This window comes from Callorhinus ursinus, unplaced genomic scaffold (genome assembly GCF_003265705.2).
Source record: "Callorhinus ursinus isolate GAN/ISIS: 27379988/994484 unplaced genomic scaffold, GSC_fseal_2.0 scaffold5, whole genome shotgun sequence".
Taxonomy (NCBI): Eukaryota; Metazoa; Chordata; class Mammalia; order Carnivora; family Otariidae; genus Callorhinus; species Callorhinus ursinus.
The window spans coordinates 63,235,332-63,253,336 of record NW_027397067.1 but is presented as its reverse complement, the minus strand read 5'-3'; the positions used below and the strand labels follow the sequence as shown (position 1 = coordinate 63,253,336).

Below are 18,005 nucleotides of genomic sequence, written 5' to 3'. Positions count from 1 at the left end.
AAGGTAGCAAAAAAAATGTTAGATTAAGTAAAATACCCACTTGCCTAGATAACGGCCTTAGATAACAGTTTTCTCTTAAAGCTCTTTGATCAACATCTTATTTGTCCTTATTCTTGCTAACATGTACAGAGAGATGATATGTTCACTGAGGGATGGGGTCATGACCTTTCATCTTTATATCCCCAAATGTGGTGATGAGGGAACAACGTAAGCCAAAGGAAAAAAGCCCCTTCCCCGAAGGTGATATACTGGACTAAGGGTGGACAGGGCAGGAAACAAAGGGAGTTGAGGGTGTTTTCAAGGCAGTGATTATTAGTAATACGGACCACGCAATCTAATCCTGGGAGAGAGGTGGGTAAGGGGCAATGAGAAGCTAGTAGTATCTGTGACTTACAGATACCTGTGGGCTGAAGAACTGATTCTAAGCACAAGCTCATCAACCACCTTTGTGCCTAGACTTTTTTTTTTTCTGGAAGGTAAAGGCCATGGAGATCGATGACTAGGATTTGAAACTGCAAGGCACCAAGAGTCATTTTCAGAGAGAGTTGGGTTTGCACAGATCCGTGCCTCTTCTTTGGAGGGGTAGGTGCTGGGACCCAGAAGATCTTTGCATTTGCTGAAACCCTCTTCAGGACTGAGGGGCTTCTCCCAGCTCCTGGGACTGCTGATATCTTCAACTGTCTTTGGAACCAGCTCTGAAGAGAGCTGCCTTGCCCAAGGTCATGTCCTCCTTCCAGGGGCAGCCAAAATCTAATGACTGGTCAACCCTGGGTCTGAAAGGCCTCGCCACCTCACCCCAAGCTGGGACAGCTCTGAAGGGCCATCCCAACCCCAGAGCTCCTCTTGGGGTCCGTGGGGCAGCCTGATTTTCCCTCTGCCCAAATCTACATGCTTCCCTTCCGTTGGACAGGCGTTGGCCCCAAGATTCCCACACACGAGTCTCCCCCGTCTGAGAATCGGCCGCCGGGGCACCCGGCCCACACACCCGCCCCGCCCCCTACAGTCACCGCCAGAAGCGGGGCTCACTCACCGGACTTGGGGTTGCAGAGCACCGGCGGGCTGCTGCTGAGGGTGGGGCTGCTGCTGAAGTAGCCACTGCTGCCACAGCTGCTCATGCTGCTCCTCCGCACGGCGGACACGATCTTGATCTCCTTGCTGGGGCTGACTGCGCGGGCGACAAACACACGCAGCTATGAGGGCGCTAGCCTCGCTGCCCTAGAACAGCGGGCTTTCGGCTGCCGCATGCGGCCAGGCGGGTCCTCCGACTCAGAAAAGCAAGAATTTGGGGCGCCTGGGGGGCTCAGTCGCTTAAGAGTCTGCCTTCCGCTTGGGTCGTGATCCCAGAGTTCTGGGATCGAGTCCTTCTGGGATCGAGTCCTGCATGGGGCTCCCTGCTCAGCGGGGAGTCGTCTTCTCCCTCTACCCCTCCCCCCCTGCTCGTGAGGGCGCTCTCTCTCTCTCTCGGATAAATAAATTAAAAAATCTAAAGGAAGGAAGAAAGAATGGACGAAAGAAAGAAAAGAAAGAGAAAGAAAGAAAGAAAAGAAAAGAATTTGAATTGCAGCCTGCCACTCACTGGTAGCATAACCTGGGGCCCTTTGCTTCGGTTCCCAGAGCCTCAACTTCCCCAGCTGTGAAGTGGGAATAATGCAATCCCACAGGACTGGTACAAGGAATGGATTATATAATGGACGGGAACGTACTCAGGCACATAAAATGTTATTTCAAGAATGACTGAGCACCTGCGGAGGAGCAGTCCCCAGAAGGATGTAAATTAACTGCTGGCTAGACGCTTAATGGATTGACGGTAATAAATGCCTCCTGATTTAAAATATATTTTTTAAAGATTTTATTTACTTATCTGACAGAGTCACAGCGAGAGAGGGAACACAAGCAGGGGGAGTGGGAGAGGGAGAAGCAGGCTTCCCAGGGAGAAGCAGGCTTCCCACGGAGTGTGGGGCTCGATCCCAGGACCCCGGGATCAGGACCAGAGCCAAAGGCAGATGCTTAACGACTGAGCCACGCAGGGGCCCCATGCCTCCTGATTTAATATGAAGTCACTAATCACTCAGAGCCATGGAAGAGGGAGATTAAAACACAATACTACAGGTTTAGCTCTGGAAGTGTATGTGAGGCAGCAGTTCAGGGCTCTGATCTGGTTCTCTTTGCCACAGAGCGGGTGGCTCTCAACAAGGGAGAGGGGAGAGGAAGGTGTACGGTCAAATGACAGAAGCTGTGGAGAGTCCCCGCTTAGTGCCTGGGACACAGGAAGCACAAAGTAAATGCCGGCTTTTATGGTGACCACGGCTCCTCTGTCCTCCTTCTCATCATGGTGACTTTCTGGTCTATCAGGCCCACCAGAAACAGGCAACCGTTAGTGCTAGAAAGAACGGCAACAGTTACTCTGCATTTGCACCTGAAGGCGACACACGACTGGGGTGTGTCTGAGCACAGACTGGGTTCCTGACCCGCTGCTAATGCTCACTTTCCCTGAGGGGCTCTTGCTCGCTGTATTCTTTCTTCCCCCCTAGCTGCATCTGCAGAGCCCGGGAGAGGGGGATGGGGGCCGACACAGTATAACAGAAGCACTAGGGTTTAGACAGAACTGGTGCGAGATCCAGCTCCGTCCACCCCTTTCTAGCTTTGTAACCTTGGGTAAGCCCCTCCAGTGCTCCATGCCTCAGTTTCTCCACGCATAAAAGGGGATAAGAAAAGTCCTTCCTCTTAGGATATAGTGAGAATTAAAGAGGAAAACTCAGGCAACCAAGCTTAGCTCAGTGCCGGGGGGCACAGAAAGGTCTCAATATAACTGCAAGTGTTCTCACCGCCACCTGCCGTAAATAACCAAGACACACATTTCACTGTGCCCTGAGTTTCAGGTGAAGCCCAGAATGTCCAAACCTTAGGCCAACCAGTTTCTCAGGTCAATCCATGCCAAGTTTTCAGAGGAGTTGAAGATATCCCTTTAAGCACCTCTGCTTCCTCTGCAGAAGGCACCTCAAGTTAACCTTTTCCAGCTGAGCGGGGTTATCTTTGCGAACACCTGTCAGCATCATTTCTGGTAGGGGTCACTGTAAATATGGAACTGTTTGACTTTCCATGTGACATCCTGGGCTTTATGAGCTCCTCTGCTTGCTTTTCACAATTTTTCTTTGTTCTGGGTCACCGCTTCGTGACGGATTGACAATCAGTTGCCTTTTACTTGAATATGTCCTCCTACGTCTTTACTCACCATTAAAATATATAGCTTTTCAGTGCTGTGATTTAGAACACTGGATCGTTATTGATATATAAGAATTGTTTATAAATGAAAAGCAAATCAGGTAGAATGAGAGCTTAAGAAGGCTTCTATCACAAAAAAAACCAAGTTGATAAAATGGTCTTCATAACATCTAAATGGACTGCCCAGGAACAATTTGGTTATGCTAGGGTTTGTTTTTTTTTTTTTCATACTTCTTGTTATGAATAAATAAAAAGGTGCCAGAGAACAACATTTCACAAAGGTATTATTCTACTAGTTCTCAAAAGGCAAATGCACATGATCATATACACAACAAAACTGACATACCGGACATAAAACTGGTCGATTTCCGATTGTCATGGCTCTGCTTCCTCAGGCAGAAGGGACTGTCATGAGTTTCCTGAGAGGAGGGTGATTTTTCACTGAGCAGCTCCATCAGTCTGCGTCTCCGCCGGAAGTTCATTCTGAACTGGTAGAGAAGGTTGCTGTCCACGAATGGGTGCTTGTTGGACACTGCGAAGGAGAAACAAAACAAGCATGCCTGGCATCCTGGTCACAGAGCACTGCAGCCTGAAGACTCCATCCAACAGGGGCAAACGTCTTCAGAAAGAGTATAATTCTCCAGATGCCACATGGCTAGTCCACACACCGTCCCAAAGTCTTTCCACGTGCCATGCACTTTACAAATCTGCTAACCAATTCCTTGGGGCGGGGAGGGGGGGGCGCACTTTGCTTGACCTCACCCCTCCTCCCCTATCTAAAGTCATACTCTTCCGGGTGTTGTCCAAGCCTCTATGTAACCTCCCGTTGAGCACTTACCACACTGCGCCTGCATTGTCCATTCACTTCTCTGCCTTGTCCACTCAACTTCAGGCTCTCTGGGGCAGGGATCATGGCTTCATGTAGTCATGTGTCCCAGTGCTCAGCAAAGTGCTAGTCCCATAGCCATACATCCATTCGTTTTTAAACTTTTGATTTTGAAATAATTATAGACTCACAGAGAGTTGCAAAAATAATACAGAGACCACATATCATTTGTTTGTTTGTTTGTTTTGGTGGTGGGGGGAACCCATCTCTTTCTTCCACCTAAGTCATGCTGCTTGAGGGCCCAGACTGTGTCTTAATCATTCTGGCATCCTGAAATCCTAGATGACCGTGTTTGGCCCAGAGTAGGTGCTCAGTAAAAGACTGGCAGTGAATAGTCTGTGATGGGTAGTCAGATAAGCAGTATGTCCAGAACACAGCTAACTTTAAACTATTTAGTGGCTGGTCTATACAACAGTTCTTCCTAAACCAAGGTGTGGGTTCGTGGTATGTCATGAAGAGGTTACTGGAGCATGGGAAGTTGGAACACAAAGGACGATGCATCTAGTTTTTCCTAAAGCTAAATATATTCCATTTAAAGCCTTTCCTTTATTCTGAAATGATACCATCACAACTTTTTTGTTGTCCACTCATCCATCCATCTCTCCAACTCAAATTTGCTGAGTTAGGTTGACTACATGCTGTGTACATTTTTTTGTCCTGCAATTTATGAAATGGTAAAAAGAGATAAAGGGTTGTTTTTTTTTAAGTATCATTTGGCATTTTTTTTTGAAATGTGAAATTTAAAATTCTGTAGATCACTAGGAAAATAATCTAACACAACCCAATGAGAATCACATTAACTCATTTATCAATAGTGGTAACTAGGACAGCAGCCTCTCTAGGTTTTTCACAAATAGCATCATATCCCTGCTGGTTCAACACCAACAAATGCAATCTAGGGTTACAGTTGTATTTATCATGCACATTTGCTATGAGTAATCCTGGTTACATGAATATCCAAGGCTCAGAAAGGTGGGTCCCTATCAAGAGAGTCCGCCTGCCAACTTTTAACTTAATGATTCATATGGGTGTTTCACTGTCTTTAAATGGTGATAAACTAGTCACTTTGGCTAAATGAATTATGTTGGCCACAAAGACAAATACACTTAATTCAGTGGTAGTTCTGCAATGTTCTTCATAAGTAATGCATTCTTGGGTTCAGGAGATGCTGAATGCATCCTGGACCAAGAGATAAACCAATTACACTTTGATACGATATCTACAAATAGTGGTTCTATTGCGGAGTCAAATTTTAATATAAATTTACTATATCACTACCTTCAATAATGCTATGATAAAATTTTGTAGAGAAGTTGTTTATCTCTGGCAAACTTTTCTGAGTTTATTGAGATTTCTTAAATCCTCAAGTTGACTTTGGCAACAGTATCTTAAATTACAACCTGAAAATACACAGTTCTGTATACATTTGTTAATGTATACCTACTGCTTTCTCTTTGGACTGTGAATTATACAAAACATTGGCTCTGGTATAAATAAATCCAGAAAAACACTCTAAATCCAAACAAATTCCAGAATTGCTAAAAGTAATTTAAAAAAATAGTTTTAATTCAAATGGACATTTGACTACCAGTTGAATCTCCCCAGGCTTTAAATACCAAGACCTAGAGTTGAAGTCATAGCCACGCTCCATTCTCCACCGCCCCAGCTCTCCGCCACCTACAGCTCAAAAGGTAAATTCGGCATCTGAGATGAAGGGGTTAAATTCAAAGAGTTCTTACTCATCCTATTCCCTCTCCAATGGTGCAAATGACCTTAAACGTGACTGAATCATAGAAAACAAAACCTGGATGAGAGAACAGACCGCACCCGATAAGCATAATGCCAAGTGGATTGTAAGAACTCAAAAAAAGCATACCTTTATTATTTTACAACCACTGCTGTGATTTTCACAATTACCATCAGGTGCCGATGATGACGCTATTGGGCTTGTGGGAAGTCAACTTTATGACACACTCTATTTAATGCCCCACTTCAATTTTCAAGGACTTATTTGGAGTTTAGTACCTGAGGAGCAGCCACACTCTGTGAAAACGAATGTCTCCATGTGCTCATCCTCCAGCTGTGTGGCTGGAACAGATGGAGTCCAGTTCTCCTCTCAGAATAGAAAAGTGACAATTGCATGTGTCACCTGCATTGTTTTCAATGAATTATTTTGCTTTTAAAAGGGTTCTCTTTTTCTCTCTCTCATTAAAAGTTTAATGACATGAACACTGAATCGCATGCATTTGCTTTGTTTGTGAGCGTGGCCTTAGGTATAACACAGATAATCGTAGTCACAAAAAGCTTCAAGAGTGCAGGTAGACAACCATACTATAGCATCAATCAGTCACACATGGCATCCATTCATTTATCCAACAATGTGAGCACCTACTACTTAGTAGTAGCACACCATCCCAGCTATCTATCTTAGTATGGTGAGTGGACTATGACACCTCATCTGCTCATCCTTTCAAGCTCCACCAAACCAAAGTCTGCTAAAAGAGACATTGCTTCAGATAAGAACAAAACAATTAAGTTGGCACTTCGTTAAACACTCTCTTGGGCCGAATAACTTTTAGAAGCTAACATTACACAATAAAAAGCACAGGTACTAGAGTTAGATGATCTCAGTTTTGATCCCAGTTCTGCCACCCTGACTAGCAGGGTGCTTTGGGCAACTTACTAAACTTTTAACTTTGCACGGCTTTGCTGTGAAGGAAGAATGGGATAATGGATGTGAGAGATTTAGAATGTCATCTGAAATCTAGTGGTTTAAGTCTTCTTGTTCTTAGACTCCTACTAAAGATTGACTTTAGCCTTCGGTCATAAATTACACATGTAAAGTCTCGAGAAATAAACAATGGCTAAATGACATAGAGTTTATATTCCAGAGACAGAAAAGAGTTGGTTCTTCCTATACTTTAACATGACATTCACTATATTATAAAATACAAAGCCATTTGCTACATAGGCGACTTACTCTTTGGTAAACACAGAAGAAATAACCTAAACTCTGGGGGAAAAAATAAAGAGAAGGAAAGAAAAATCATTTGGGGGACGGTGATTGGCGGCTCTAAATCTTGAGGTTGTTCCAATTTTTTACTTCTCAGATCCCAACACTATACAGGACTTTTATGTAAGGTAAATGTTGTGACATAAACAATTTGACAAATTTTGTCCTTTGCTCCTTGAGAATGTGAACCTCTAACCAGGAATAAATAAGAGAGAATATTCAAAGATGACGTTCAATATCTGGTTTTTCTAGTTGTGCTCTTATAATTACAGCTGTAATTAAAAGTGATAGTTATCCATTCAATTTATCATTTCTGGGACTTTATGAAGACTTTCCTTTCATATGGGTAGTATTCCCAAGGGGCTTGACTTGGCTTGGTATTAAATCAAACATAAAATAAGAGTAAAATCAGGCATAGCCAGAAAGCTGAAGCCATATAACTACAAGAGGATCTAATTGCTTAGGAAAGTGGGGGGTTCTAGAAGCACTAAGCTCACAATGTTTTTGATACTTGGTAAAAGAAAAGAGATCCTGATTTGCTGTGTGCCTTTACTTTTCAGAAAGCATGAGGGAAATGTCGTGTAATCTACCAAAATAACAAAGTGACATACATATATTCTTTTTGTGGACAATGTGGCTACATTTTCCTCTTTTAAGTTATTAGGATAACTTCAGCAAACACAAAGAGACCTTAAAAAGTGACTCTGTACATGAGGGGAAATTGGCTTCTATTCCACTGACACATAAAATCTAAAGATGAATATAAAAATCTATCATCTTGAAATCTACAAATTCAGCTGAATATAAAAGACATTTTAAGCTACTTATATAGTCGGAGGGAGGAAGGTCACATACTTTCATTCATCCTTGGAATGTTTGCTGGCAAATGACATAACACAAGAGGCATCACGAAATAAGCCAACTGAATGCAGCAGTGTGATAAGGGTGGCTGGGAGGGAGAGAACGTGCAGTTACTAACTGTTCTCTGGATGACATTTCAACAAACCTTTTAATTTTTATTTATTTTTTAATTTTTTTAAAAGATTTTATTTATTTATTTGACAGAGAGAGAGAGAGACAGCGAGAGAGGGAACACAAGCAGGGGGAGTGGGAGAGGGAGAAGCAGACTCCCCGCCGAGCAGGGAGCCCGACGTGGGGCTCCATCCCAGGACCCTGGGATCATGACCTGAGCCGAAGGCAGACGCTTAACGACTGAGCCACCCAGGCGCCCCTATCTTTTAATTTTTTTAGAGATTTATTTTTTTGAGAGAGTATGAGTAGGGGGGAAGGAAGAGGCAGAGGGAGAGAGAGAATCTCAAGCAGACTCCCCGCTGAGTGCAGAGCCCCCCAGCAGGGGCTGGTCCTCAATCTCAGGACCCCGAGATCATGACCTGAGCCCATACCAAGAGTCAGCCACTTAACTGACTGAACCACTCAGGTACCCAGGCACCTCCATCAAGCCTTTTTAAAGGGTGGTCTTGGATCTGGGATCACATAAGTAACTTAGCAGAGTGAAAAGAGGGCTTAAACAGAGGGGCGTGGGAAAGGATAATGGCTATCACAATGAAGAGGAATGATCATCAAGGATGAGATGGGGGGTATCATACTACATGCAAACTGGTACCAGAGCTAAAAGTTCTTCCAGGTCACCTTTAAGACAGGAGACCCTCACTAGCTGCCATGGTTAGCGTCCTCCTCATCACTGTCCTCCGCGGAGCAGAGGTGGCTGTGGCTCACTGCTTCCCCCAGGGCACCATGGTGGGTGAAGGATCATTCTGGGCCATCAAGGCTGTCACTCCATCTTACTCCTCACTCCATTTCCTCTCGCTTGCTTTGTCGTCTCCTATGGATCCCTGTACCTCCTCATAAAAGGACCACTTAGAGCCTGCAGACATTGCCTGAGAGTACTGATAAACCTCAAGGCTAAACAGGTGGCAGATCTAGTCCTCAGCTCTAGTCCTCTAAAAGGCAAATAAATTCTGCATATGAGGGGCACCTGGGTGGCTCAGTCGGTTAAGCGTCTGCCTTCGGCTCAGGTCATGATCCCGGGGTGCTGGGATCGAGCCCCGCATCGGGCTCCCTGCTCCGTGGGACGCCTGCTTCTCCCTCTCCCACTGCCCCTGCTTGTGTTCCCTCTCTCGCTGTCTCTCTCTCTCTGTCAAATAAATAAATAAAATCTTAAAAAAAAATCTGCATATGAACATGCTGTACCTTCTCTGCCAACAAGTCCAAAGCTTTCCATTGTTTCAGGCGTCCAGGGAAGGCTCTGCACTCTTTGGGCTCCCTGCTCCTGCTAATTCACTGTCCTTCAGAGTCTGAGCAACTTAGGTCACACAGTAGGCTGCAGATTTAAAAAACTGTCAAGACTAAAAAATATTCATATCATACTTTTTAATCATATGTTTGGTGGAACACATGCATTGAGAACTAACTATGAGAGAAGATTAATTTTTTTTTTTTAAATCTGAGTTATACTTAAGGCCACAATTACCCATCGCAAACCATCCTAAAGGAATTCAGAAGTTGAAAGAGCCCTGTTTCCTAAAGCAGCAAAAGTCCTTGATTCAAGTACATTAAGCAGTTGTATTTAAGTGCCTGTGCCACGTAAGGACAGAGCTAGGTGCTTGGGATACAAAACTCTTCAAACGGCAATAACAAGAGTGAGTCAGTGAACTAAAATAATTACTTCCTGAGCACTGACAACATTAAGAAGAGGATATGAAAACGGGAAATTGGTTTTAGGGCATAAAGTCCTATTAACTGATATTACTAAAACAAAACACTTCACATTCACAAAGTTAGAACCAATTGCACTAACTTCATTGACTGAAGAGCAGAGAGGGTGGGTGGGAAAGAGACGAGGAAGAAGGATGAAAGTAACTCTAGTAAGGATAGCAGAAGAGAAGAAAATCAAAACATGGTATCATGATTGTGTAGGTTTTTGCAGCTTCTGTGTCTTATTGCCAGAAATGTAAAGGTAATAAACAGACAGTAGGTCAAATTATGTTTTCTTCTTCTCTGTGCATCATTAAATAATAGCTGGGTGCGTTCCAAAGACTAGAACCTTCATTGTTAGCGATAAAACTCAAAACAAAGGGTATGTTTTTCAAAGACTTAAATGATACCATAAGCGCAAGGGTCTAAACACAAATATATTTTGTCCAGGAAATGGAATACTTCACATACAAAATTCAATGAAAAAAAATTGTGACTCTCTTCTAGATCTTTTGGACTTGTTGGCATAAATCCAAAGGCCTAATTAAAGCACCTCAGTGTTGATTTATTTAACACATAGACATTCAGCGTGGAGTATGGATAAGATACTGTGTAAGACCAGCATGGGTGAGGTCATCAAATTTATATTGAGCTCCACCCCACCAAGGCATCTGATGCTGAGGATGTTGATGATAACAATAATGAAAGTAACAGTCAGCTAACATTTATTGAGTGATACTCTGTGCCGGGCAGGCCCTATGCTGAGCACATGCATGATTATATCATTCAGTTCTCATAGCAGCACTATGAGAGAACCATTAGAATTATTCCCATTTTACAGATGAGAAAACAGGATTACACAAAGTAAACTTGCCCAAAGTCAGCTCCCATAGTTATTAACTGGAAAGTTCAAGTCAGAAACACTGACAGATTAACTCTGGAACCCCATTCCTTAATCTCCTCTCTAGACTGTCTCCTGTCCAGAGATGTAATAATGCCAACGAGGAGGTAGATGAGCTGACAAACACCAAAACATCAGAATCTGCTTATCCCTCATTTATTCCTATCTCCAGTTTACAGAAGGCAGTTTGGACGGGCACATTTTCCACAAAACTCTCCACCAGGCCAGAACGTTTATTACCTTGGAATTGTTCATCGAAAGGACAGAACGACACTGCTCTGGTCTCAGATGGCCCTGGGCTGAACACCAGCTTCACTCTTTTTTTTTTTTTTTTAAATGATGAACTGCGTTGTATTTGTCTAAATAATACAGACAATTTTTCCATTATCCATTACACTCAGCCTGAGAAAATACTGCCAGAGTCTCCAGAGATGATTCATCTTTGATACTCATGTTTTGCCCAGTGCTGGATGCCCAGTCTTTACTAAGTTACTTAACTGCCCCGAGCTCTAGTGGCATTTATCTGGAAAATGGGTTGAAGAAATAATGGAAAGACATAGGGAAAAGGCCTGTTACAGTTTCTGGGCCAGGGGCGCTCCATTAATGTTAGCCATGTGTGGGTTTCCTTGAGGACCCAGGTTATCAGTGCCCAAAAGATACCTTTTCAAGGTATAAGCCTCTGCAGACTTTGCCTATGTAGGGGAAGCATCTGGAAGCAACTCTAGGTAGACTGGAAGAAAAGGAGGCATCCAGCCTAACCCAGATCAATTCAGCAAGGCCAACAACACAGAGAAAAGCATCCAGTGGGATGCTGAAGGTACCAGAATAAAATCTTACCCAAGAAACAGGAGGTGTGAACACCCACCAAAGCCTTATTCCTGGATGGCATTTTCTAACTCTTTTCAGAAAGGTTACCACAGAACCTGCTGGTCCATTACTGTCGAGTAATTTATCAAGTGTTCCTTATGAGACTGAGGAGTATGGTATTTTCAAAGTAGGAAGAAGGGGATGTTCAAAAAAAGAAGAAATCCGTGGTCAGATTTAGCAGTTTTTTTAAAAAATGGTCTTCATCTATTTTCTATATCATTTATATCTGTTTTCACCTTTTCCTAAACAACAACAACAAAAAAGGAAGACAGATATAGGAAAACCTTGCCTGCTTTTTAAAAAATAAGCTTTATATTTGAAATCATTTTAGATTTATAGAAAAGCAGTAAAGATAGTATAGGCAGTTCCTATCTACCCCCGCACACCATAATGTTAAGATAACCATGGTGCAGGGGCACCTGGGTGGCTCAGTCCTTAAGTGTCTGCCTTAGGCTCAGGTCATGGTCCCGGGGTCCTGGGATCGAGCCCCGCATCGGGCTCTCTGCTCAGCGGGAAGCCTGCTTCTCCCTCTCCCCCTTCCCCTGCTTGTGTTCCCTCTCTCGCTATGTCTCTGTCAAATAAATAAAAAATAAAATCTTAAAAAAAAAAAAAGATAACCATGGTGCAGTGGGTCAAAACTAAGACACTGACACTGGTATCCCCAGCTATTTCAAATTTCAGTTAGAGCTACAAGGAACTCCGTGTGTGGACACAAAAAGGAAACTATCTCTTGGAAGCCCAGAAGGTTCCATAGTTACTTAATGATAAAGACATCTGTCCTTGCAGATGACAATAGTAGCTGCTTATCCAAAACCCACTCTCTCTTTCTTCCTCCTTTTTTATTTGGACAGGGCAGCAGTCTGCCTGGGTAAAAGCATTCGATCAGCTGATCACCTTCCACCAAGGGGTGACCATGTGACACAGTTCTAACCCACGTGATGTAGGTGTAACTCTCAGGAAGAGGCAACCTCTCCTAAATAAAAAACAAAGTCTTGCTAGGTGACACCTCTCTGCCTTTCCATCTTCTGCCCGCCCACAGTGCAGACACGAGGCCTGGTGAACTCTAGGAATAGCCGAGCAAAAATGGATGGGGCCTTATCTACGTCTTATCAGCCCAGGATTTCCCCCCCCCCCCCCCCCCCCCCCCCCCCGCAAACAGGTCCCTGCCGGAGGCAGAGGGACCTCTCTGTTCCAGCCATCAGTACTACATTTTCTGTTCTTTGTACCAAAAACACAATCCTGATATTGTTCCAAACGCACATCTAGAGACATGAAATCTAAAGCTTAAAAAACAAATGCTTTCTGTTTATTTGCAGCCCACACCTTGTAACAAACTGCTTGACTCGAAGCCAAGAAGGATTAGACATAAAGTCATGCAGGCAGAAGATAATGCCTTCCAGCCACTCGGCTCTGATTCCCCTGGGATGGAACTGCTTATGGGCAGTCCTCGGGCCTCAGTTTTTACATCTGCGGAAGAGAAATTACAACCACCTCATCTTTTATCTGACGCAAGTGAAATTAATAAACAAATGGGAACCCACAGATCTCTGAAAGTTAGCTCACAATAATGCCAACGCACCATTAATAATATTGTCCTGCTACCAGCAAAAATCCAAAGGAGGCCACAATGAAGAGTAGAAGTTTAAGAAGGTGCTCCTGAACTTTGAGGTATATACTGGATAAGCCCTTCCTGAGCCAAGAGGGAACTGCCAAGATCAAAACCAGCCTAAGTGATGGCATTCAACAATTTCTGACTTGTGGAAATATTTAAAAATCAAAGGGAATATTTAAAAAACAGAGGAGAAAGAAAACATGATTGTGAAATCAGTGTGCTGGGGAAGAGAGAATTACTGTCACTGTTCCAGAAACTTGTGTGGCTGGCAACCAGCTCTATGGGGGTGTCCAAACCAGCACTGCAAAATAGAGATAACAAGGCGCTTCTTCAACAGAAACGTTCAGAATTTAGCCACAGACAAAGATCTCTGAGATGAGGGGCTGAAAAATGACACACACACTCACCAGGATACCACCCTACCCTGTGCTGGATTCAGAAAGATCTAGAGCTAGGCTCTCCAGAATGAGAGCCACAGGACACATGGGGCTGCCAAGCACTTAAAATGTGGCAGAGTCCTAATTGAGATGAGCCCTGAATTTTATTTTATTTATTGTTATTATCTTTTTTTAAGTAGGCTCCACGCTGGGCATGGAGCCCAACACGGGGCTTGAACTCAAGACCCTGAGATCAAGACCCTAGCTGAGATCAAGAGTTGGATGCCTAACCGGCTGAGCCAGTCAGGCACCCCTGCACTGAATTTTAAAGGTTTGAGTAAGAAAAATAAGAACATAAAATAGCTGATTGGTATCTGTCACGTTGACTATATTTTGAAATGATATTTTGGAGATGGTGAGTTAAAATATATTTTTGAGAGTAACTTCACCTGCTTCTACTGTTTTTACTGTGGCTCTCAGAAATTTTAAAAGGACGTCTATGGATTGCATTTGTGGCTCACATCCATACATCATGTTTCTATGGGAAATGGGATCAGTCCAGAGTAGAGGCTCATATACCATAGGAACAGACCAGCTAACCCCCAAACGAGTTCTTGCCTTTACGTGTAGCACTTTGAGAGCTGTCATAGAAGAGAACTCTTATCCCGAGCTTCTGACAGCTGAGTGATTGAGGGTTCTTGTCACTGCAGTCCCTTTTCCTGCCCCCCCCCCATACTACGTCCCCCAACCTATTTCCTTCATTTTGATGCGGAAGCACATTATGTTCCCCCTTGATAGGAATCCCTGCTTGAGATTATGCTCTAAAGCAACTGTCAAAGAAGACTTTAGAGGGACAGGAGCGAGCCAGTGGGAAAAAACCAACACCTACTCCTTCTCCCTGGGCATGGTGGCTTTGGTAATTTCCAATCAGACTGCAACCTGTGCAGGAGCCAAAGGAGTGGCTACAATAAAATGGAGAGAATACAGACTCCAATATGCAGGCCTTTCTTGGATAGAAGGAGAGAGGGGAGGGGGTGGGCTCCTCACTGGGTCCAGTGTCATCACTGGGACAGAGAAGAAAGTGAAAGGGAGCTTTTTAGAAAAAAGCTAGATAATATGTTAGAACCTTTAAAATTTTATGTCAGTTTTAAAATAATTTACAGAAATAATTTTACAAAAACATTACTCTCCAAATTAGATTAAATTTGGTTATGAACATTAATGAACACGTATTTTTTCAATTATAATCTGGATGTGTGTGTGTGTGTGTGTGTGTGTGTGCAATTCCTTCCTAAATTTTAACTTAATACCATTGCATAGTCACACCGATCAGAGTTGACATATGGTCAGTTTTACACCTAGCAAACACTCCCTCGTACAAATATGCTTTAGCTTGTTTAGCCATTCCTGGCAGAAGAGGGGAGGAGGGGGCTGGAGGAGGAGCTGTAGGCCCAAACACAAAAAGACAATCCGGACATACTGTCTGAGAGGGGAGTGTCAGCAAAGAGAAACTGAGTTAATGTGAACGTGAGTGGCTAAGGATCTCGAGCCAGGAGTGACTAGTTGGGGACTTTCTAGAGGAAAAACCACGAGAGACTGCAGGACAGCAGCAAGGATGAAATGCTGTGAGAATAATCCTTGAAACTGCCCAAGGCAAACCTGGGTCCCAGACATGAATCCTTGCGCAAACATCCCAGTCTCCCAGCTGCAAGGGACTGACACAAGGAACTTATTCAAGATTGACAGAATCAGAGCTAGAAAAATGGTCTGTGATGGAAAAGAGAATGGAGGTATTCCATTCTTTAAAGGAGAGCCTCTTAACTTTTTGTCTCACCCCCTTCCACTCTGCCTTGAGGGCTATGGTCAAGCTCATGTCCATCAGTAGCCAGGACTTTACACCACAGTGCTTCCTGACCAGTAGGACAGGGGAGGGGCATATCATGAACAGCAATCTGAACTGTCCATTCCACCCTGATATGTCTTTCTAATGAACGTGAGACCCTGGCCTACGGGTCCCACTAAACATGACCACTGAAACCCAGATAAGTCCTTAAATTACCATGTAACACCTCGTTGAGTAGTACTTAATATAAGACTGCATAACTTCCATATACTTCAACTGCACAGAGATTGTGTTGTTGTACTTTAAGATCTCCTCATGCTATTAAAAAATGCTGCACCTGGGTAAACTGAGGACTACGTAGGGCCGGGATACCGGACAACGAGCTATCAGGAGCGAGGCAAGAGTTGGTAGGACCACAGGCTTCAAAGCAAACACTGTCTGTAGCAAGATCAGTGTCTGTGGACCTGACAAGTTATACTAATGCCAACTAAAGATGGAAATATCTGCAGTTACAACACTGTTGACAAAAGCCCTCTGTTCCTTATGCACTGCACTCTTATGGAAGATTACATGCGATAAGGCATCTCTCATTCCCTTCATACTTTCTAGTAGTTAAGGCTTGGTGTAGCTACACACCTGTTTTCCTTTAACCAAAATCAACACTTAAAGTGTGCCAATGCCTTAGCCCTTGACTTAACCAAGCAACCTTGCTCCCTTATGTTTGCACTGCAACAACATTCTGGCTGTGTACATTGTTTCTTCTTGCTTTGGATCCAGCTATAATAAAAAGTAAAACAGAGTCAAAGCATATCAGAAGGCACAGTGGGATAATTCCCTAAAATTCCAAATTGAGAAAGCAAAACAATTTTATTAGATTGTGGCTGTTGATAAAGATTATGCTTGAAATAACTATTGGAAGCAGATTGAGAAAATATTCTCCCCAAGCATTATTTTTTTTTTCCTATTCAGAGTTTAACATTTAGGAGTGAAGAATGATTATACACGTTGCAAATGCTGCAACACTGTCATCTAAAGCAACAGGGAAAACAATAACAAGTGCATTGATTTGGGGGAGAAGGATGAAATGAACTAACAGTGGTAAAGAACAGCCTATCACTTTTGCCTGCCTTAGAACTCATTTCCCTTTGGTAACAGAACTTTCAACTTTTCTTTTCTTTCTTTCTTTTTTTTTTTTTTTTGTGAACAATGGCCCTCCCCTACCTGGTGAGTCTGTCAGTCAAAGGGTTCTGCCCATCTTGGGTCAAGATGTGGGCATGGACCTAGGTTCAGCCAATCAGAATCTCTCTAGAGTTGAGACTGAGCAGATTCCCTGGCTTAGGTGGCTGGAAGGCAGGGCCCTTTCGTCACAAGTTCCTGGCACCTGGATCCCCAAGAAACTATTCTAGTTCTTCTTCAGGCATCTGGTTTTTCGATGTTTCCTTTAACTGTTGGCTAGCTCTGCCATATGTTTAAAGCAAATGATGACTGGGGCTGCTTATAATCAAAGAACTGCAGCTGGTATAAATACTCAGCCCTGTGCCCGGCAAATGGCACAGCCTCAATAGGTGGTCATTACTGTCATCCATTCATTGAACACATTTTTACTGAATAGTTAATATACAAATGCCAAGCCCCTGGGGATACAGAGAGAGAAAACAAATTATCTGCCCTCAAAGCATTTACATTCTAGTTAAGGGTAAAGAAAGATGAAGATACTGACCGGGTACCATCTATAATAGAAAAATCTTCATTTGTTGGAGGCAAGAAGTTACCAAAAGCCAAAAGAGAGCATGAGTAGAAGAGTCTTTTTTTTTTTTTTAGAGATTTTATTTATTTGACAGAGAGAGACAGCGAGAGCAGGAACACAAGCAGGGGGAGTGGGAGAGGGAGAAGCAGGTTTCTCGCTGAGCGGGGAGCCCGATGTGGGACTTGATCCCAGGACCCTGGGATCAGGACCTGAGCCGAAGGCAGACGCTTAATGACTGAGCCACCCAGACGCTCGAGTAGAAGAGTCTTGATGGACAGGAAGGGAGGGTAGGCCAGCAAGGGTAGGTTCCCATTGACAAAGACTCTCTCCTTGTTCTGACTTTATAGCCAGGTTCCCCTGAACCCTCTTTTCAATGAGGCCTTGACTTTGCCCCCCACCCCCCATCCTGTCTTTGGCTTTCTCAGCCAGCCCAGTCTTGTAAAGAATCCTGCTAAGTCAGCTGAGTGAGAACCTCCACCCACCTCGATACCCAATCACACTTGATATTTGACAAGTTTCTCATCCTCCATCTTTGATGTGTAAGTCCTTGGCCTACCTTTCAAAAGAATTCTCTTAAATTGGTTTAGCAGGAATTCCCCTACCCTTGATGCCTCCTATTAATACATTTCCATCCCCTGACCCCCCCACCCTACCCCCACTTGCCCTTGTTGTACTCCGAGTTGAGCCCCATCTCCATCCCCTACTGCAACAGGTCTTAGGGCAAGTCTTCCTTACTGTTTTAACAACTGTCAGAATGCTTTCTTTTCTGCAGTATCACCCAGTCTTGGGCAAGTTGAGATCTTGCCTTCAGCCTCAATCATC

General features: G+C 43.7%; 1 protein-coding gene across 2 annotated transcripts in view; it reads right to left on the bottom strand.

Annotated features, from left to right (window-relative positions):
* Positions 1-18,005, bottom strand: part of DEPTOR (DEP domain containing MTOR interacting protein) — a 130,405-nt gene that overhangs the window by 47,127 nt on the left and 65,273 nt on the right. For both annotated transcript variants that reach the window (XM_073893155.1, XM_025871046.2), the window contains exons 5-6: positions 3,569-3,754; positions 1,031-1,165 (exon numbers count right to left, since the gene is read on the bottom strand). In XM_073893155.1, coding sequence (XP_073749256.1) covers positions 1,031-1,165; positions 3,569-3,754 — 321 coding nt within the window. The remainder of the gene's footprint in view (positions 1-1,030; positions 1,166-3,568; positions 3,755-18,005) is intronic.